The following is a 22,692-nucleotide window of genomic DNA, read 5'->3' on the forward strand; positions in this document are numbered from 1 at the left end:
ATTAGCTTAATGACTGCTAATAGTGCTGGAACCAGGAAGGATTTGTGTGTGTGTGTGTGTGTGTGTGTGTGTGTGTAAAGTTTTACAGTGCAGACAGGTTCAGACGTGTAATCTCAAACCCCCCCCCCCCCAATATCTATTCAGTGGTCAAAAACACATGCCTTCTGGGATCTTTCATATGAATGCAGCATTAGCTCTGCTCACTTGGGCTTCTGATATCTCTCTCCGCCACCTGGCTGCCAGGTGGTCCCTGATAGATTACCCCTGTGGGGAACAGATAAGGAGTTTCCCACCCTGCAGTAAGAACTCCAGAAAGACTTCCTTCAGCCTTCCCCAGTCTGGTGCCTCTCCCTTCACCTCACCCCTATTTGCATGCCCGGCAACCAACCCTTGGGGTGGGGTGGGGTGGGTGGGGGAATCAGTCTCGTTTGCCGGCAAAGAACACGTCATTGTTGTTGTCTGCTGCGTGCACCGGCCGCATCGATCCACGCAGGGGTGCCAGCGAGCGAGTTGTGCCAATTTGGCATCAGGAAGGTTTGTACATTACGCTTCAGAATTGGATTACAAAAGGGATTTTCGGCTAAGTGACCAGCACAGCTGCGTAAACCAGATTGGTTACCGTCAAGGCGTTTTTCTCAGGGTGGAAGAAAGCGGGGCCTTTACGGCGGGGGAAATACACAGGCAGCCCCGGGGGCCTTTGTTCCACGCCGGGCGAGATTCTTTCCGAGAAGGAGAAGGGAAAATGCACGGCTTCCAGACGTGTTTACTGAAAACTTTGCTCTGGGCGATGTAACAGAGTTGGAGTGATCGCAAACGATAATTTCCTTTGGGGAGATTGACAGGGGCCCAGTGTGTGTGTAGGGTGCGTGTAGGGGAAAGAGATTTTGATCTGGCCTCAACCCCCGGCCTTTGGCAAGCTGTGCCTCAGCTGATCTCCCACAAAATCATAGGCGTGCGCAAGGGATGTGCCAGGTGAGCCCAGGCACACCCTAATGATGTCTCAAGCAATCAGAGCTGAATTGAGGGGGGGTATTTCTCCTCATTTCACCCACCCACCCGCCTGCAGTGGCCTTCACGTGGTCACACAACCCAAATGCAGAGTATGGCATCAGTAATTGCAGTTTTAAATAGATAAATGAATAAAAATAACGTCCTTTATGACTGAGTATTCAATAAATGTTCACCTTTTTTAAAAAGAGAGAGAGAGAGAGAGAGAGAGAGAGAGAGAGAGAGAGAGAATAAAATTCCCTGGGTGCGCACCCTAAAGAAATACAAGGGCAGGACAGGTTGCTGTTTATTTTATTTTATTTACCGATTTATTATTGCATTTATATCCTGCCTTCCTTTATGATTACAATAATAAATGTAATTTATTATTAAATGACATGTAATTTATTATTACATTTATGCCCCTTGGAACCCAAAGGCGGCTTAAATGACTCTCTGCCTCCTCCTCTCTGTTTTATCCTCGCCAACACCCCTGTGAGGTAGGACAGGCTGAGAGTTTGTGACTGACCCAGAGTCACTCAATAAAGCATCAGGGCTGAGTGACAGCCTGGTTCTCCCTGGTCCCAGCCTGACGCCCTTCTCTGCGATACGCAGACCACGATACTGACCTGCCTTACAGGAGTGTCGTAAACCCGGCGGGAATCAGAGGCGCCCATCAATGCTCTAAATGCAGAGATCCCGGCACGGCGAATGGGTTAGTTAGAGGGTGACCTTGCCAGTCCATATGTCTCAGGTTGGCCAACCTCCAAGGGTTGTTGTGAAGATATATCGGTGGGGGGGGAGTAGGAGTAAAAAGAATAAAAATTATGATCTGCTAAGTCTATGCGGGGACAGATGGAGGGCTGGAAAAAGGGGGTGATAATTTACACACACACACACACACACCTGTCTCTCTCTGCACTTATGTGGCACCCCGTGTCTGTCTCTCTGTCTCTCTGTGTGCATCTGTCTGTCTCTATAGCTATACTTCCTTTCTGTTGAAAAGAACCACAAGGTAACACCTATAAGGGGACATTGTGGACAGATTGGCTTGGAACTTTTTACCCCCGTCTCAGTGCTATTTTTCACACTTTGCTTTACTCGCTCACACTAACAACTTCATTACGTTTGAAAATATGCTTCCTGACTCTCTGTCTAAATAAATACATAAATACATAAATCCTTTCGAACCCAGCATGGTGCTAGTTTTGACTTCTCATTGAGACAGGGGAAAACATTCTAGACATGCTCAGAGGCAGGTTGTCACTATTAGTGCATATTCTTGGCTGCTGGGAATGAATCTTGAGATGACAAAGCCCTTAAAAAAAAACCCACCCCTGTTTATTTATCCATTAGGGTCGGGAAAGGCACTCTGCGCAAACTCAGGGGCACTGTGTCATGGTGATTAATTCACAATTTCCAGAGGCCCAGCCTTGGGTGCTGAGAATATGGCTGCAGCAACTGATCCCCAATAATGATAACAAGAACAATAATAATTATTATAATAATAATATCCGCTTGCTTATCTATTGTTTAAACTTTTGTGAACCGCCCAGAGAGCTTCGGCTATTGGGCGGTATAAAAATGTAATAAATAAATAAATAAATAAATAATATTGGGATGGATGACGGGCCGAGGCTGCACTCTGCACACACTCAGGGGCAGTGTGTTGTAATCGTTATTCCACATTTGCTACTTGGGGCACTGAGAACCCCTGGGATGATTGAACTTCTCTCTCTCTCTCTCTCTCTCTCTCTCTCTCTCCACTTGCGTTTATACATTGGGCTGAGGAGGTGCACTTTGCACACACTCAGGGGCGCCGCGCCCCGAACTACAATGCCACCCTTTCCAGCCTCGGGTCTGGAGGACACTTCTGGGATGACTGAGCCCCCTTGATGATCAGAGCAGCAGCAGCAACAAATACCCCCCCCCTTGCTTGCACTGATCCACACACCCCCCCTCTTTCCAGCCTTGGGCACCAAGAACAGCCCCCCGGGGGAAACGGACCCCCCCCCCAGTTTAAAAACCAAGCAGCCGCAAAGAGCCGCTTGTGGGCGCTGGGGAAAGAGGAAAAGGGTGGGGGGGAGGAGAGGCGCTTTGCACGTGCTCCGGGGCGCGCTGTCCGCGGTTCATCGGCGCAGAGAGATGGAGATGGAGGGGGGGGGGGAGGGAGATCCCTCCTCCTTCGCCTTGGAGGAGGAGGAGGAGAGGGGGGGAGGAGGGAAGGAGGGAGGGAGGGAGGGAGGTCTCCTCCGCCCCGCCCCTCCCCTCTCCTCCCCTCCCCTCCCCGGGGCTCCTCCCCCCCGGGCTCCTCCCCGTCTGTCTCTCTCCTTTCCTCCCTGGCTGAGCCGGAGCTCACCCGAAGCCTCGCAGAAGAAGCCTCCGCCAGCGGCTACAGGTCTGATGCGTCTCTTGGAGGGGAGGGGAGGGGAGGGGAGGGGAGAGGCTGCCGAGGACTCCCCCGCTCCGAGAGGCGCCCCGCGCAAGGCTCCCCCCCCGAGGCGGCGCTGCCCCCAAACGGCCCCGCATCCGCCGCTGTGGGGCGGGCAACCGGGGTGCCCCCCGGATTGGCAAAGCGCCCCCCTCCCGTTCGCCCGTTCCCCCCTCCCCTCCCCAACCCGAGCGGGAGGAGCGCGGGTGCCCTCCCCCACCCCTTCCCCCCCCACAGGCGTTTTGGGCAGTGCCGGGGGTGATGCCGTGGCAGCTCGTGGGCGCAAAATGGTGCCAGGGGAAGGCGGGCTGGGGGTGGAGGGGTGTCGGGGCAGATATGGGGGTGTCCAGAAGGGCAGAGAGCCCGGGAACGGAACCCCACTCCCCGGGCAGGGGTGAATCTAGGCGGGTGGGCGCATTGCCATGCCAGCCTGGGACCCCGACTGGAGTGGGATCGACTGGTCGTGCGTCGTCCCCTGACTGGGCATCGGGGCACCCAGAGGGCATCCAAACGGCTGGCGAAGGGAGCAGCTGGGGAAGCCGAGGCATGCTGGGTGTAGCCGGGTGAGGAGGCAGGCCGCGGAGGGGCCCCGAGCGTGTGGCACGGCGCAGGGGGCGAATCGGGGCCCCGTGGTGGGCGAGGGTTGGCGTTCGCTGGGCTTAGCACCCGAACCGGGGAGGGGAAGAGAGCTGCAGAGTCCCCAGAAGCGGACTGGCGTGGCTGCGGGAAACCGAAGGGGCACCCAAAGGCCATCTGGACGGTGTCGTTCTCAGTGGGCGCCTGTTGGCAGCGCCAGGGCTTGGGGGGGGAAAGGGCCCTGAGAGGAGCTGGCACGGAGCTGCGTGGGCACCGCGGCCCGCTTGGCGGTGCCCGTTTGGTGAAGGGTGTGGTTGCACAGTGGCGACCCGGTAAGAGCTGGAAGGAAGCTAGAAGAGTTGTGGCGGGGGTGAAGACACCCCCCAATCTGGGTCAAACAGAACCCTTGCAATGATTGGGGATATGGACGTATCAGACCAAGGGGGGGGGGGAAGGATTGATTGATTGATGGGATGGAAATGAACAGTGATTGCTCTCGCCGCTTCTGCAACCGAAAACCACCCTGCCCAGCCCTCCGGGCCAAAGGAAAGCTTTTGTCACCCTTTTGATATTTATTTATTTGTTTGTTTTTCATTCAGGCATTTAAAACTGGCCCGGGAAGGGGGGGGGTTGTGTGCCCCTGAAATCCAGCCAGTGGTCGCCAACGGTTTCATAGGTCTGCGGGAGACTGGCCTGGCTGAGCTCCCGACTGAAGTTTCAGGGCGGGCGGGGAGAAACTTAGCAGACGCAGTTTCACCCAATAACACGCCAGGGAAAAGCCTCGCCCAGCACTTACCCATGGCGCTGCACCCTGGATCTATTCTCCCCCCCCCGCCCCCCGAGCTAATGGACAGGGTGTGTTTTCCTTTTCTCGGCTTAATTGCCAGGCACGGGTGCAAATGAATTGAAGACGATTTTGTTTGAGATGACTTAGATAAGAAAATAATTGCCTGGCTTTGCCGCTTGTGAACTATAAACAAATCTGAGAAATTACTTTTGCGTTTGCATGCATCGTTCAAAATGGACACAGGCCCATGCCTTTGCCGGCTGGCTTCCAACGTGCGCACCGTGCGGTTTAAGTGCCAGTGAAAGCCTCGGCATGGGCCCTTCGTGGCCACCTGCACAGGAGCCAAGGCAATTTAAAAAAGTGGCAACTCAGCAAAGCTTTGGCCAAAACGGCAGCAGGCTAGACTCCTGCTTGGATTTTGCGTTGGTGTTGCATGGCACTGGTTGCATTGTGTTGTGAAAGTCTTGACCGTACCTGCGTTTCTGTTTCCTCTATTACGTTATGACGATACGACTCTACAATACTCGATTGATTCCTCGGTACGGTTTTGCAGATTCTGGGTGTTCTTCTGGGTGTTTTTAGTAGAAGAACAGAATATCAAGATGTCGCCATCAGCATGCTGGAATGTTTATCGGTCAGTTTATTCGTTACATTGAATTGAAATCCTACTTTTCTTCCAAGGGGTTCAGGGTGGAGAACGTCACTCTTTTTAGTCCCCTGAATGTTACCTTCACAACAACCCTAAAAGGTAGGCTAGGCTGAGAGTTTATGGAAACAAAGCCGTATGAAGAGAGACTGAAAGAACTGGGCATGTTTAGCCTGGAGAAGAGAAGATGGAGGGGAGACATGAGAGCACTCTTCAAATACTTGAAAGGTTGTCACACAGAGGAGGGCCAGGATCTCTTCTCCATCCTCCCAGAGTGCAGGACACGGAATAACAGTTCAAGGAAGCCAGACTCCGGCTGGACATCAGGAAAAATGTCATGACTGTTAGAGCAGTACGACAATGGAATCAGTGACCTAGGGAGGTTGTGGGCTCTCCCACACTAGAGGCCTTCAAGAGGCAGTTGGACAACCCTCTGTCAGGGATGCTTTAGGGTGGATTCCTGCATTGAGCAGGGGGTTGGACTCGATGGCCTTGTCTACACCAAGCCTATATCCTGGGATCAATCCTGTCCATCCAAAGGACACACAGAGGATCCCAGGAGCAAGTAGGGATAATCCATCCATTTTCCTGGGATAACCCTTAGGTGTAAAAAGGACCGGAGTGGAATAAATGTGCAATTTTCAGGCTTATCACTGGAGCCAGGTGAAACTGACACGTGAATTTATCACTATTTATATTTACTGTATTTATTATTATTTATGACCTCATCTAGAGTATTGGCCTCATCTAGAGTATTGCGTCCAGTTCTGGGCTCCACAATTCAAGAAGGGTGCAGACAAGCTGGAGCGTGTTCAGAGGAGGGCAACCAGGATGATCAGGGGTCTGGAAACAAAGCCCTATGAGGAGAGACTGAAAGAACGGGGCATGTTTAGCCTGGAGAAGGGAAGATGGAGGGGAGACCTGATAGCACTCTTCAAGGACTTAAAAGGTTGTCACACAGAGGAGGGCCAGGATCTCTTCTCGATCCTCCCAGAGTGCAGGACACGGAATAACGGGCTCAAGTTCAAGGAAGCCAGATTCTGGCTGGACATCAGGAAAAACGTCCTGACTGTTAGAGCAGTACGACAATGGAACCAGTGACCTAGGGAGGTTGTGGGCTCTCCCACACTAGAGGCCTTCAAGAGGCAGCTGGACAAGCATCTGTCAGGGATGTTTTAGGGTGGATTCCTGCATTGAGCAGGGGGTTGGACTCGATGGCCTTGTAGGCCCCTTCCAACTCTGCTATTCTATGATTCTATGACAGGCCCGAGCTTGCATGCACCAGTGAGGATTCGAACTCGCATCTCCCTGGCCCTTGCTGTAAAATCTGAGCTGTACCATTTTAGGCTCTGAGTGGCGCTTCCTCTTTCTGAACGCTCCTCTGCGTCAAATCCACACCCCGCAAGTAGAAAACTAGCGACCCAAGGAGAAAGTGGCCGAGCAAGAACTGTTCTCCTTGCCGTGGAGAAGTCAGTGGTGGGTTTTTATTTTCCGAGGCGAAGGGATCATTTGAAACCGGGAGAGCCATCCATCGTGTGAGGACTGTACCGCTTCATCGCCACCCACTTCCAGAGCAAGCGTTAGCAGGACATAGCCATAAATGTGAGAATCAAATTGGGGTTAATGTAAAAACATGAGACAAGCCATACAGCCTTTTCTTGTCCCGAATCTTTTACCTGCCTATTTAGAAAGATTCTGTGTCTCAACGTAGAGCAGCCTTCCTCAACCTGGGGCGCTCCAGATGTGTTAGACTGCATCTCCATCGGGGTTGGACTCGATGGCCTTGTAGGCCCTTTCCAACTCTGCTTTTCTATGATTCTATGAATCTGGGGTCATAATCCGATGGTGATGGAGCCAAGTGGTTAGAGGAGGAAGACGCAGAAGTCTGCCGGCACACCAGGGTAGAAGTGAGGAAAGTAGCCAGCCCTTCAGAGCTGAGGGCCGTGTGCTTGCAAATAAGGTGTAGATTTCCTTTGCAGTGTGTGCCCTGCCTGTGTGTGTGTGTGTCCATCCACCAGGACAGAGAGCTATTGAATGAGCGGGGAAGAATCACCAAGGAGAGAGTGCCTCTGAGCGTGGCTAAAGTACTTTACTCAGGGAGCTGCCTTATGTGGAATGAGAGCACCGGCCCATCTATGGCGTTACTGTGGAACGTACAGTCTAGCTCACTCCATCGGTTCATTTACTCAGTTGATGGACCAATGAGCAGGGGGTTGGGATAAATGACCTCAAGGTCCCTTCCAGTTTGTTATTAAACTTGGTAATTCTGAGACACCCGCGGGCAAAACCCGGCTCAGTTTTGCGACCTGGAATAGCCCCTTCCAAGAACAATCCCAGAGCGCCATAATGGCATTCTCAAGGGAAGGAACTGAGTTTGTTCAGCTCAGGAACGGACCAGGGTTTCAGATAGGAATATTTCTGGCCCTATCTGGAGCTGCTGGGTATCAAACCAGACAACTTCTGTTTACAAAGGATGGAATCATAGAATAGTAGAGTTGGAAGGGGCCTCTAAGGCCATCGAGTCCAACCCCCTGCTCAATGCAGGAATCCACCCTAAAGCATCCCTGACAGATGGTTCCCCAGCTGCCTCTTGAAGGCCTCTAGTGTGGGAGAGCCCACAACCTCCCTAGGTAACTGATTCCATTGTCGCACTGCTCTAACAGTCAGGAAGTTTTTCCTGATGTCCAGCTGGAATCTGGCTTCCTTTAACTTGAGCCCGTTATTCCGTGTCCTGCACTCTGGGAGGATCGAGACGAGATCCTGGCCCTCCTCTGTGTGACAACCTTTCAAGGACTTGAAGAGTGCTCTCATGTCTCCCCTCCACCTTCTCTTCTCCAGGCTAAACAGGCCCAGTTCTTTCAGTCTCTCCTCATAGGGCTTTGTTTCCAGACCCCTGATCATCCTGGTTGCCCTCCTCAGAACACGCTCCAGCTTGTCTGCGTCCTTCTTGAAGCGCGGTGCCCAGAACTGGACGCAATACTCAAGATAAGGGGAACCAGTCTCTTCACGATTTGGAAGCTATACTTTGTATTAAAGCAGCCCAAAATCGCGTTTGCTTTTTTTGCTGCTGCATCAAACTCTTGGCTCATATTCAGCTTGTGATCACACTGGAAATCTTCTACCACTGAGCTCCGGGCCCTTTGTTCCGCTGCCTGTAAAGTAAGCCAAGATTCCAGTCCTCATTGTTCCAAATAAAAGGCTGATTCAGACGGGAAAATAATCAGATCCACGCTCTGGCCGGCCAGAATTCTTGAACTTCTGTTCCACAGTCTTAGGGCTGGAGTCTTCCCAGCCTTACCTGGAGTTGCAATCCCTCACTTAAATGAGGCAGGTATCAAAGCCTGCTGTGTTTTCTTCGCCTATCGAAACACGGCGTTTTCTAGCAGGCAGGGTAATTTTGCCCTTCGTCTGAAGGCGTGTTTTGGTAGGGATTTCTTTAACAGAAGTGATTCATAAATAGCATGAAATAAATACGCAGAGACGCGTACAGGCTGGACGTACCTACCCATTAAAAGGGCAAGTCGCTGCTAATAGATTGACACGAGGAAAAGGCTGACGGAGTTTATCTTTCCATTGTTAGCGTCGTGTCAAATGTTTTTTCAACGGGGGAAAAAAAAAACCGGCGTCAGGACGGAACTTGTTTTGCATGATGCCAGGGCGCGAGAAGGAACGATGCGGGATGTGACTCCTTTTGCGTGAGCCGAGGGGGGCTCCTCTGGGCATGTGCAGAGGGCATGCATTTTGTGCTGCATTGATAGAGCGATAGAGCAGCGTGCCCCCGGGCATATGCCAAATGCAATGCAATGCCTTTGCTGAGTGGCGGCAGCCAGGTGTCACAGAGGAGGCTGCCTCTGAGCATATGTAGAGTGCATACGTCTCAGGCCTCGCTTATTGGCTTCAGCCAGTAACGGCCAAGGAGAGGGTCCCTGCACATATGTGGAGCGCCTGTTTTCCACACCACACTGAGTGGCCAGAAGATCCCCCTCCCACATTGGAGGGGAAACTTTCAGGTTGGGGGCGTGAGTTCAAATCAAATCTGAGCACCGGTACGTCACTTTTTTTTTTAAAGAAAAGGAAACGTAAGAAGAGTCACAATGAGTCAATCCAAATGTGGATAGAATCCAGCATTCATTTCCTGCAGTGGCTAGCCAGATGCCCTAATAGGAAGTCCAGGATATGAGCACAACACCCCCTCCCCAGTTTACTGCCTCTGATACTGGAGGTAATGTATAGCTGTCATGTTGAGCATCCTTTGTCTAATCCCCTTCCAAAGCCATCCACATTGGTGGCCATCCCTGCCTTGTGCCAGTGAGTTCCACAGTTTTAACTATCCTCTTGGGTGAAAAAGTCCTTCTTTTGGATCTGCCACCAGGGGAAACTGAGGCACACCCAGGAATGGTGGGCTCGGGAGAGCGAGACAAGGGAAGACGACGACACAGGCACGCTTTTGGCCTGGGGAAACTGGGAGAGGCAAAAGCCGCCTCCTACTTTGCACAGAAATATCGAGCCGCTCCTACGACGACGCTCGAGGCCAAAGAAGGACTTCCTTTCACCTGTCTTGAACATCCCTCAAAATTCAGCTTTGTCGGATGGTCCAACAATCTAATCGAAACCACCACCACCTCAAATATTGTGTCACCAGCCACCGAAAGCAGAAACAATGACCAAGAAAGAAACGCTCCCTCTCTCAGGTTGGGGATGTTTGAATTCTGGATGTCTCGCATCAGTCAGGATATGGGTCTGTTTAGCCGGCCAGGGCTACCTTCTCACTCTGGGATTCGATGACCCCCTCTCTCGCACACACACACACATAAAGAGCAGCTGCCTGAGCCGCTTCTTCGGAAAACAAAACTACATCTGCTGATCTAATATTTAGACAGTACGTGGTACGTTGGATTCTGAGAGCTGCCGTTGTGAACTGTTCGAAACACGCCCTAAAAGCTTTGGGAGAAGGGGACGCTACATCCCTGGTGGGTCTTTATTTCAATTCTGCATCCCAGTTTTATCGCTTACAGTTTCCAGCTTTTATTTTATTTAGTTTTTGCCCTGCCTTTCCCCCACGAAAATGGCTCGCAATCGTAGCAGCGAAAAACACGGGCATGTACGCACAAAAACTTGATTCAAACCATAATTAAGCATCTACGTTGGAAGCACAGTTAAACACACAGCGTGGACAGAATTAAAAACAGCACTTTGAGCCGTAGGAGTAAAAATGGCTTTGCCTGACGGCAGGAAGGCGACACGGAGGAAGCCCAGCTAGCCCCCTCTCTCTTTGGCAGGGAGTTCCACAGAAGTGAGACGTAGAAGACCTGAAATAATCATGGCTATGAAGATACAACCCCTGGGCATGAGCAGAGTGTCTCCCTTTCACCACCACTGGCTACGGTTGTTTGGCATTACAGAGCATGGCTTTCTGGTCAGACTGGCCCTTGGCTCTTCCTGAGGGTCTTGCTATTTACTGTGCAATCTGTACAGCACCATGGACATTGATGGTGCTATATAAATAAATAATAATAATAATAATAATTGAGTGATTCCTGGCTCTTCTCTTCATTGAACCCATAGCCGTTCTCCTTGCAGCCTGAGGAATACCACCATCTGTTCTTCAAAGGGAAACGGCCTCCAAGCACAGAGGCCCCATTGATAAGATCACAGAATTTTAGAGCCGGAAGGGACTTCAGTGGTCCTCTAGTTCCACCTGCAAAAGATCTCAGCTGAAATCCGCTTCCCTGCAGTTCTCTGCCCTTGGTTTTAGGCATGCCCTCCCGAGCAATGGAGGATTCACTTTCTCTGCCTTCTGCATGTCAGCTCTTGGAAGAACTTGATCTGCCATCTCGTTCTGCGTGAATTTGTCTAATCCTCTTGCCAAGACGCCTCACCCAGCACCCCAGACCATGCCCCGTGGTTGCAAGTTTCTTTGACTCGCTGTGCAAGACCAAACAAAACAAAGAAATCCACCTGGTGCTGATGGGAGTTGACGTCCAAACAATTGCCAATGGCTGGTCTATGCTCCTGGGTCCTGAGTTCGAGTCTTCGCCACCGCTCTGCCTTGCTTCCTTATCGCCCAGTGACGTTCTTTTGTGCTAACAAACTTGTCTCGGATGTTGCCTTGTCCTGGCGAATAGATTAACTTCCTGTGCCGGTTTTGGCAGTGGTTGTATTTCCTTCTTGGCCGAAGCGTGTCCTTTGCGTGTCAAAATTCACATGCATTGATTTATGGGCACGTGTGGAAGAGGAGAGGGAGACTCAGACCTCATGCATTGCTGTAGGTTTGATTTGATTTAGTACATTTATATCCCGCCCCATAGCCGAAGCTCTCTGGGCGGTTTACAAAAGTTCAAAACGGAACATTAAAAAGTATACAAAATTTAAAACCATCAAAAACTTAATATAAAAACAACGGTATCCATTTAAAAACAACAGTTCTGGGGTGCGTTAAAAAACAAACGAACTTAGCGTTGTTAAATGCTGTTAAATGCCTGGGGAAATAGAAAAGGCTTGACCTGGCGCTGAAAAGATAACAATGTTGGTGCCAGGCGAGCCTCGCCGGGGAGATCGTTCCATAATTGAGGGGCCACCACTGAAAAGGCCCTCTGGTTTTAGAGCATCGAATGGGAAGAGGAACGTCCCAAGATGCTGGGAAAAAGGTTTGATTAGTTAAAATGCCCAACGTGTTTTTCGGCCTAATTTTATTTTAAGGCCTTCAAGGGCTGCAAAATAATACAAGGCCAGAGAGCGCATTACTAAAACGTCATCGAATTTTGGCATTGGAGAACAAAATATAAAAATCATTGCACGCTGCAGACAGGTCTGTGCAATGCATATTTATAAAAAAAAAGTCTGCAGAAATCCCTGTCATAATGTCACCTCCTGAAATTCACTGGCGACTCAGAAGAGTGTCCAGAAGTCTGCCATTTTGATGGCGTTTTACCCTTTGAGGTAGTCCGGATGGCCTAACGTCACCCAGTGAGTGTCCCGGCTGGAAGGGAATCCAGAACTGAGTTTTTCCAGGTCTAGTTCAATCTTCTAAAGCAGCCTTCCTCAACCTGGGGCATTCTGGGAGGTGTAGTCCAACACATCTGGAGCGCCCCAGGTTGAGGAAGGCTGTTCTAAAGCAACCCTCTCCAGTCTGGTTCTTTCCAGATATGTTAAAGTGCAATTTTCATCATTCCAAACCAGCATGCATCGGGCTGGAAAAGACATTTTTAAAGAAGAGTACAGGACAGGTGTCAGAAGTGGGATCTCCTGCCATGCTGGGGCCACACACAGCTGTCTGGGGATGTTGGGAGTTAGAGACCAACACATCTGGAAGGAACCAGGTTGGGGAAGGCTGGTGTAGAGCATCAGGCTGAGGCAGGAAAGGAGGAGGAAATATTTTTAAAGAACGCATGCAAGACAGGTGTCAGCAGTGGGATCCCCTGCAGCACTAGGGCTCCACATAACTGGCTGTGGATGTCATGCAGGCTGGGGAGAATGGGACTTGCATTCCAACCCATCTGAAATACACCTGACTGGGGAAGGCACCTGATGGAGAACTATTACGCGTAAATGTAACAGTCGCTTGAGACATGAGGATGTTTGCGTTGTGGGAGCGGGCTCCGTTGAACGTAGAAGGAGGGCTTACTTCTGAGCTGACATGCCCAAGCTTGCTCCAGTACTCCTGGTCTCCCCCCCAACCCAAATCTTCCAAAATTTGGGATCTAAACGGGGCTTTCTCTGCTATTTCAAGCCCTACATTTTGGTTTCACTTGGATAATAAAATGTCCCGTTTCCACCCGCACCCCCTGCTCCGTTAGCGGCGTTTCTCTCTTCTTCTCCCTGTGCTCAATTCATCTCTTTCTCAGCCTCCCCGACGCTGTGACTGGCTTGCTGGGATCTGGACAATGAATTCTATCTCTGCACGCGCCACGTTAACCTTTTCAGGTGCCGGTGGGTTCTTTGTTGCTTTGGACAAATGCTTGCGAGCGGGGATCGTGTTACTTCTGCATCCCAGTTTTCGCAGTCTGGGGCCTAATCTACACCGAGCACTACGAAAGCAGTATGGAAATGGTGCATAAAGACAGGAGCCACACCAAGAGGGATATTGCGGTATGAAAGCGGTATATGGTCTGTGTCACTGGGCCCCAACAGTTATATACCGTCAGTTATACAGTTATATCCCTCCTGCCTCTTATATACCGGTTTCATACCGGTTTCGGATTGCAATATCCTGCTTGGTGTAGATGAGGCCTGGTTGTCCCAAAAGGCTAGCTTTTGTGTGTGTATTTTCCCCACTTTCTAAGTAAGTTGAAACACCCCTGTAAGAACCTTCTTTTTGCATTTATATCCTGCCACTAACCCTAACCTTGTGAGATAGGGTGACCCGATGAAAAGGAAGACAGGGCTCCTGTATCTTTCACAGTTGCATAGAAAAGGGAATTTCAGCAGGTGTCATTTGTATATATGGAGAACCTGGTGAAATTCCCTCTCCATCACAACAGTGAAAGCTGCAGGAGCTATACGAGAGTGACCAGATTTAAAAGAGGGCAGCTTTAACTATTGTGGTGAAGAGGGAATTTCACCAGGTTCTCCATCTATACAAATGACACTTGCTGAAATTCCTTTTTCAGTACAACTGTGAAAGATACAGGAGCCTCGTCCTCCTTTTCATAGGGTCACCCTATGTGAGGTGGGTCGGGCTGAGAGTCTTTGACTGGCCCAAAGCCACCCAGTGGCTTTCCATGGCTGAGTGGGGACTAGAACCCGGATCTCCTGACTCCCAGTCCAACACTCTATCCACTACACCACACTGGCTAAATTAGACTGATATTTTGGGATATTTTGTCTCCACCTCTTTTGCCCCACCCTCCAGTTAAACATGCCCCCTCCCCAGAGATCATTTGTAAATACACCATCCAGCTCCCTGAAAATCTCAAGTTCCTTCTTTAAAAACAACCCCCCCCCCCCCGCACATACACATGCCAAGTTTCTAGTCCTCATTGTTCCTCAGCTATGCTTGAATGTCTTTGGGTGAGTCTTATAGGTGGAACATGGGACTTTGGTAGTCTGTGTTCCTTGGGACTAATAAATGTGAACAGAGCGGACTCCACGTCAGCCAAGGAGATGTGCATCATTGACACCCGGTGCAGATTTTCCAGGGTCTCCATCGCAGGGCGAGGTTCGAATCTTTGCGAGGGCTGGTTTACATTTTTACTCGATCGTGTGTGGCTTAAAAATCAATCCGGCCCAGTGAGGGAGCAAAATTAAATATTAAACATGACAAGTGTTCTTTTAAAAGGTTTTTTTTTTTAATTATTTTTGTTTTGGTTTTTAATTTCCCATTAGTGGATCAGAGATCTGTCCAAAGTCAGGCTGGCTTTGAGTTAAATTCTAAACCTCAGGCACGGATAGTTCCAGTGGGTTGATGGGGCCAAAGGCAAAACATTCTAGTGGTGGGAAATGCTAAAGAAAAAGGGGAAAGGGGGTGAAGCCAAGAAACCCAAAACATCAACATTATTATTATTATTAACGTTTCTATACTGCCCATAGCTGAAACGGTTTACAAAAGATCAGGATATTAAAAACGATCTACAAGATTTAAAACCATTAAAAAAAACCCCACCCAACAGACATATCTAAAGAAATCTTTTGAGTTGTCAGCCATATATATCTAAAGACATCTTTTGAGTTGTCAGCCATATCTAAGAACAGATCCAGGGGTGATCAAAACTCGCCACGTGCTGCTCAATGCCTGGGAAAAGAGAGATGTCTTGGCCCGGCGCCGGAAAGATGGCCATGTCGGCACCAGGCGGGCCTCGTCGGGGAGATCTTTCCGTAATTGGGGGGCCACCACTGAAAAGGTTTGGAGAGGCATTTTGACCTTTTCAAATGGAGAAAGTGCTCCAAAGGTCGTTGTAGGGCGTATGATCCTTTAGGGTTCCTCAGAAGCCAACGAGAAGAGCACATAAGGATCATAGAATCATAGAATAGCAGAGTTGGAAGGGGCCTACAAGGCCATCAAGTCCAACCCCCTGCTCAATGCAGGAATCTACCCTAAAGCATCCCTGGCAGATGGTTGTCCAGCTGCCTCTTGAAGGCCTCTAGTGTGGGGGAGCCCACAACCTCCCTAGGGAACTGATTCCATTGTCGTACTGCTCTAACAGTCAGGAGGTTTTTCCTGATGTCCAGCTGGAATCTGCCTGCCTTTAACTTGAGCCCGTTATTCCGTGTTCTGCACTCTGGGAGGATCGAGAAGAGATCCTGGCCCTCCTCTGTGTGACAACCTTTTAAGTATTTGGAGAGTGCTATCATGTCTCCCCACAATCTTCTCGTCTCCAGGCTAAACCTGCCCAGTTCTTTCAGTCTCTGAGAGATACCTTGCATATCCCCCCCTGATTTTCTCCGCAATGTGTAATTGCTGGAGAGTGTCGGTGGCTTTTGCACCCTCAAGATGTGTCAGAGCACAAGCCATCATGTATAAATACGTTTTTGTATGTAAAAACAATATTAATATGAACACTAGATCGTAAATGAAACTGGGCTTCAAATGAATGCAAAACCCAGCCTGAGGCTGTGGGTGTCTTACTCTTTGCAAAGGACAATATGAACGAATCTGATGTAGATCTAAAAAAAGAAGAGGGGGGAAAAACCCAGAATTAATGGATAATTCCCTCCTCTGGAACCAGGACAGGTAATTCAAGATGCCAAAAACCGGATAGAGATTTGGACATGGCGATAAATACGGGTGGTTGTTTTTTTTTACGTAAAATCAATATTAATATGAACACTAGGTAGTAAATGAAAAGGGACTTCAAATGAACACAAGCCCAGCCCGAGGCAGTAGATGGATCTTTGCGAAGGACAATATGAACGAGGCTGACGTAGATCTAGAACAAGATGTTTAAAAAGAAAAGCATAAAACAGAACGGTGGATAATTCCAGAATGCATTGATCCAGAACCTGGACAGGTAATTCAGTATGCCAAAAGCTAGGTAGATAGTTGGACACGGAGATTTTCAAAAGCAAACCCCCACCTGGAGAAAGTTTGCCTAACATTAAGTGACTTGATCCACACCTGTCAGGCTAATACGTTGAGTATATGTAGTGTTTCCACACCTGTCTGGCTCATGGGTATCGATTTGTGTGTCGGTTCAAATGTGTGAAATCAGTCTTCAAATGTGAAATGGACAGATGACCTGCTGTGGAGAGATACAGGTTCATCTCTCTCAGGAGGTGTTGCTAGTTACTTAAAAGATTCTGGTCCCAGGACCATAGAGCAGAAATCTGCATAAAACCTGCGCGTGGTAATTTATATCTACGTATGCAAATTTATGCAGAATCTCTAGGATTTATTTAAATTTCACAAATGAATCCACCCAATTCATTTCTCCTCTCCATAACTTCCACAAAGTTATGCAACGTGGCCCAAATCACCCTATTATTATTATTATTATTATTATTTATTTATATAGCACCATCGATGTACATGGTGCTGTACAGATAACACAGTAAATAGCAAGACCCTGCCGCATAGGCTTACTAAACCGATGGAAACTGTTCTTCCCCCCCTAAACCGAATCACTATGCAGGAGTAAATTTGGGGAGGCGGTTGCAGTCTGCGGAAAAGGGAGAGTGAACCTTTTGAAAATAGACTCTTCACTCAGGGAACTGCGTAATAATAATAATAATAATAATAATAAATTTATTTGTTACCCGCCTCTCCTTCTGGATCGAGGTGGGGTACAACACAAAACCACCATAAAATGCATACAACTAATTCAAACGTTTAAAACCAGTGCATCATTAAAAGCAGCACACCATTAAAAAAGGCATCTTAAAATTCAGCTGGGTAGGCCTGCCGGAAGAGATCAGTCTTTATGGCTTTCTTAAATTCTGGAAGACTGTTAAATTGACGAATCTCTCCCGGCAAGCCATTCCACAAACGGAACGGCAGAAGAAAAGGTCCTCTGGGTAATAGTTGTCAGCCTTGTTTTTGTTGGCTGGAGATTCGGGGCCCTGCGAAATAGGTTCGGGGCCCTGTGAAATAGATTCGGGGCCCTGAGAAATAGATTTGGGGTCCTGAGAAATAGATTCGGGGGCCCTGCAAAATAGATTTGGGGTCCTGAGAAATAGATCTGGGGTCCTGAGAAATAGATCTGGGGTCCTGAGAAATAGATCTGGGGTCCTGTGAAATAGATTCGGGGTGCTGAGAAATAGATTCGGGGCCCTGTGAAATAGATTCGGGGCCCTGTGAAATAGAGTCGGGGTCCTAAGAAATAGAGTCGGGGTCCTGAGAAATAGATTCAGGGTCCTGCAAAATAGATTCAGGGTCCTGCGAAATAGATTCGGGGTCCTGAGAAATAGATTCGGGGTCCTGAGAAATAGATTCGGGATCCTTAGAAATAAATTCGGGGTCCTGAGAAATAGATTTGGGGCCCTGTGAAATAGATTCGCGGCCCTGTGAAATAGATTCGGGGTCCTGAGAAATAGATCTGGGGTCCTGAGAAATAGATCTGGGGTCCTGAGAAATAGATCTGGGGTCCTGAGAAATAGATTCGGGGTCCTTAGAAATAGATTCGGGGTCCTGAGAAATAAATTCGGGGCCCTGTGAAATAGATTTGCGGCTCTGTGAAATAGATTCGGGGTCCTTAGAAATAGATTCGGGGTCCTGAGAAATAGATCTGGGGTCCTGAGAAATAGATTCGGGGTCCTGAGAAATAGATTCGGGGTCCTGAGAAATAGATCTGGGGCCCTGAGGAATAGATTCGGGGTCCTGAGAAATAGATTCGGGGCCCTGCAAAATAGATCCAGGCCCCTGAGAAATAGATCCAGGGCTCGGGCCCTGTGGACCACAGCCTAACGACACCCCTGATTCCCTCCCTAGGCAGTCGTCCGTGATGATCTAGAGAAACCTTTTGTCCAGTTTGCGTTCCCAGCTGCCACACGTCCCTCGCTTCAGAAGCTTCCTTCTCAGGGTAGCCTGACTTGCACAAGATTAAGCACCAGCTATTCTCGTACGGACCCTGCCCGGAACCTAGAATCTCTTAAAACCTCTTAATCCGTAGTATGCCCCATATGCCAGGCGGACAGAGACTTAAATGAGAGTTTGCAAAGCAGATTGTCTAGCAAAAATAGATCTTGTAGCGGGAGGGCCAGAGCGAAAGCTTTGTAACGTACTTCCCCCGGCACTTGGAATGTTGGCTCATCCCCGCTATGACCAGGACACGGGCCTGGATCACGACAAGAACGTGACCATATTTATTTTTAAACCCTCAAAGTCAAACCAGCTGCAGAGCGGCTGCGTCATTGCTTCCAGCAGCGTCGGGGAACGAACTGACCACCCTCCCGTTCTTGTCTTGAAAAGCCGCCTCCCGTTTCTCTCAGAAAGAGTCCTTGACATTCAGACGGCGAGACGTTAAATTCGGACGGACGGCTGCCGGTTCCTCCGATCCACAGATGTATAACAATCGGCTTTAATTTATTTGTGCGAAGTATTTTTATGCCGCTTCTCCCAGGGTGGGCGATATATAGAACCAATTGTTCCAGATGGTTCTGGCCTGCAGGATTACAGCCTGAAAAGGACACGACACGCAAGGAAAAAAAGATGGGAGGGAAGAGGGAGGCAGCTTCTCTGACCTCAGCCTGACGAAATAGCTGGTGGTGGGGACAGATGAGGGAGAAGGCCAATCTCCAACCGTCCCCGGAGGGATATGAGGTTTGCACCCTGTGCAAGGCGTCATTAAGAGGCCGTTTCTGGCATTCCTGCCCTTGATGAGAAAGGGGAAAGTGCTCTGCACGCGCTCGGATGCCCCCTCTTGGGAAGCCATCGGGCTGTCCCCTGGGTTCGATTTTTTATTATTATTATTATTATTTTAAGGATTACTGGTTTGGAAATAAGACATCCGTCCCTGGGCCTTGCCATGGGTGGGTCTCCAACCCTTGGAATCATTGCCCGTTGCTGGGGGGACGCAGCTGATGTTGATAAAAGACGTCCGGAAGGGGAATCCCGAGAATGATGAATCCGGAAACCCCCCATGTCCGCAGGCCCCCGGAGGCATCTGATGGGAAGTGCTTGGCAGTAAATCATCAATTTGTTGAAATTAGGTTTTGCAGAGAAATATTTGTGTGTGTAGTGGGGAGCTACTATAAAGACCTTTACGGCTTGGGTCCAGGTTATCTGAAAGACCCTATTCTCCTATATGAGCCTGCCCAGGCTCTGAGACCTTCTGGGGAGGCCTTTCCCTCAGTCCCACCACCATCCCAGGCACGCCTGATGGGTACGCGGGACAGGGCCTTCTCGGTGGCTGCTCCAAGTCTCTGGGACTCCTTTCCCAGGGAAGCCAGACTGGCTCCCTCTGTGCTACACTTTCGGAGGCAGGCACAAACCTTTTTTGTTTCAGCAGGCTTTTGGAACTACATTGGACCTGTGTTAATATATTGGATCCCCCCCCCTTTTTAACCTGTTGCAGTTTTTAAATATTTTTAACATGTTTTTAATTTTAGTGTAGGTTTAATTCTATTTTAACTTTTGTAATTTATATTTAGGGGTTTTAATAGTACATGTTTTAATCTTGTAAACCGCCTTGAGTCCCAGTACTGGGGAAAAGGTGGGATAGAAATATAATAATAATAATAATAATAATAATAATAATAATAATAATAATAATAATAATAATAATACCACCACCAGCAGCAGCTGGCTTTCAACTGGGACTTAATTTCAGACTTTGTGACCAAGGTGCCAACCAGAACCGAGTTATCCTTTGAAACTTGCATTTCTCCGAAATTGCAATGGGCTTCTCTAATGAATATATATATATGCATGCATCAAAAGAAAGCGCTCAGAAAAATGTGCACATTAGTGAAAATAAGATTCAAAAATGCATTCTTTTAGCATGCCAAATAAATAAATAAAAAGTCCGTAAATTGCATCCATGTGAGTTTCGACGAGAACTTTAAACAAGCAAAACTGCTCAAAGCTATGAAGCAAACTTAACATTGGGGAAATTCTCAAATGTTGGGAAGGGGGGGAACTGAAATTGACACATTTATACTTCTCTGATAACAGCTACAATTCCTTGCAAGAGAAACAGACAAGAGAAGGAGACGTGGTCATTTCAAGACCAGAATGCAATTCTCTGCCCTGAGGAGCTTACAAACTAAATTTTGAATTCAGGGAAAACAGCAGAGAGGAAGGAGAGGCAGGGGGAATCTATCCCGTTATTTCTGTCGCCTGTTTTAAGGCTACACGCTAAGCTGGACTTTTCCGGCCGTTTAGAAAAGTTTTCCACAGTGAGTGTTCTTGCCTAGAAACGTTCCTTCCCCCATTATGAAGAGATGCTCCTTGGGTCTTTTGCTCAAAGGCATTTGCTGCGTAGCGGTTTGTTTTTGCTCTTTTCCTTTCCTCTTAGATCTTGCCAAAGATGACACGGTCAGGGGGAAAGTTTTGCCAACCGCGCCGCTGTGTTTATTCCACTGCATCAGTTACAGCGTGCATACTAACAACGACATTTGAAAAAAGAAACAAGGAAATTGGAGAAACGGGCATGTCTTACCTGTCCTTGCAAGTTTGCCGTACATCTCTCTGTCTCTCTCTGTGGCCCCGTTCAGACAACACCGTTAACCATGTCGTTTAAGGGTTTTTGGTGAAGCAGCCGGGTTAACGGCGATGTCTGACATGCATTTTCCTAGGGTGACCCTATGGAAAGGAGGACAGGGCTCCTGTATCTTTCACAGTTGCATAGAAAAGGGAATTTCAGCAGGTGTCATTTGTATATATGGAGAACCTGGGGAAATTCCCTCTTCATCCCAACAGTTAAAGCTGCAGGAGCCCTGCCCTCTTTTGTATCCGGTCACTCTAGGATAGCTCCTGCAGCTTGTGATGAAGAGAGAATTTCACCGGAGCCAGATCTACACCAGCAGGATATGACACTTTGAAAACGTTTTGAGCACTGTATCTGGAGTGTGTCCTGGCCTCAACAATTGTCACTACTGTTATAAACCGTTTTAAAGCAGTAGCGTAGATCCTGCCCAGAGGATTGACACCTGCTGAAATCCCCTTTTGAATACAACTGTTAAAGATACAGGAGCCCTGTCCTCCTTTCCATAGGGTCACTCCAGGTTTACAACAGTTAAGAACAGGGAACATTAAAAACAAATATAAAAAGTTTAAACCGTTGAAAGCATAAAAACAACAATATATTTCCCATATAAGAGTAGAATTTTAGCTGGGCTGGCTTTGGAAGCCAAAATGAACTGAAAAATCATTTAAAAGATGACACACAGAGAAGTTTGGGTTAGACAGCAGGGAAACCCATTTTGCATACAGTGAAATGCCCTCTTCATCAGAACCGTTGAAGCTGCAGGAGCCCTGCTTTCTTTTGTATCTGGTCACACTAGTATAGCTCCTGCAGCTATAATGGTGGTGATGAAGAGGAAATTTCACCAGGTGCTGCCTGCATACAAATGCCACTTGATGAAATTCCCTTTTCATAGAATAGCAAAGCTGGAAGGGGCCTACAAGGCCATCCAGTCCAACCCCCTGCTCAATGCAGGAATCCACCCTACAGCATGTCCAGCTGCCTCTTGAAGGCCTCTAGTGTGGGAGAGGCCACCACCTCCCTAGGTAACTGATTCCATTGTCGTACTGCTCTAACAGTCAGGAAGTTTTTCCTGATGTCCAGCTGGAATCCGGCTTCCTTTAACTTGAGCCCGTTATTCAATGTCCTGCACTCTGGGAGGACTGAGAAGAGATCCTGTCCCTCCTCTGTGTGACAACCTTTTAAATATTTGAAGAGTGCTATCATGTCTCTCCTCAATCTCCTCTTCCCCAGGCTAAACATGCCCAGTTCTTTCAGTCTCTCTTCATAGGGCTTTGTTTCCAGACCCCTGATCATCCTGGTTGCCCTCTTCTGAACACGCTCCAGCTTGTCTGCGTCCTTCTTGAATTGTGGAGCCCAGAACTGGACGCAATACTCTAGAGGAGGCCTAACCAGGGCCGAATACAGAGGAACCAGTACCTCACGTGATTTGGAAGCTATACTTCTATTATAGCACTCTTCAAAGACTTGAAAGGTTGTCACACAGAGGAGGGCCAGGATCTCTTCTCGATCCTCCCAGAGTGCAGGACACGGAATAACGGGCTCAAGTTACAGGAAGCCAGATTCCGGCTGGACATCAGGAAAAACTTCCTGACTGTTAGAGCAGTACGACAATGGAATCAGTTACCTAGGGAGGTGGTGGGCTCTCCCACACTAGAGGCCTTCAAGAGGCAGCTGGACAAGAGGG

The 22,692-nt window shown here is 48.7% G+C and overlaps 1 protein-coding gene across 3 annotated transcripts in view; it reads left to right on the plus strand.

Moving 5' to 3' along the window:
- Positions 1-434: 434 nt before the first annotated feature.
- The window catches only part of CERS4 (ceramide synthase 4), a 50,302-nt gene continuing 28,044 nt past the window's right edge, over positions 435-22,692 (plus strand). The window contains exon 1 of one of the 3 annotated variants that reach the window (XM_063146895.1): positions 435-534. Coding sequence is in view for 1 of the 3 variants with exons in the window: in XM_063146893.1 (XP_063002963.1) it covers positions 5,384-5,415 (32 nt within the window). In the remaining 2 variants the exon portion in view is untranslated. Of the gene's footprint in view, positions 535-3,304; positions 3,386-5,368; positions 5,416-22,692 lie in introns of those variants that run through there. The other 2 variants (XM_063146894.1, XM_063146893.1) reach the window with 2 other exon arrangements.

This window comes from Elgaria multicarinata, chromosome 23 (assembly GCF_023053635.1).
Source record: "Elgaria multicarinata webbii isolate HBS135686 ecotype San Diego chromosome 23, rElgMul1.1.pri, whole genome shotgun sequence".
NCBI lineage: Eukaryota > Metazoa > Chordata > Lepidosauria > Squamata > Anguidae > Elgaria > Elgaria multicarinata.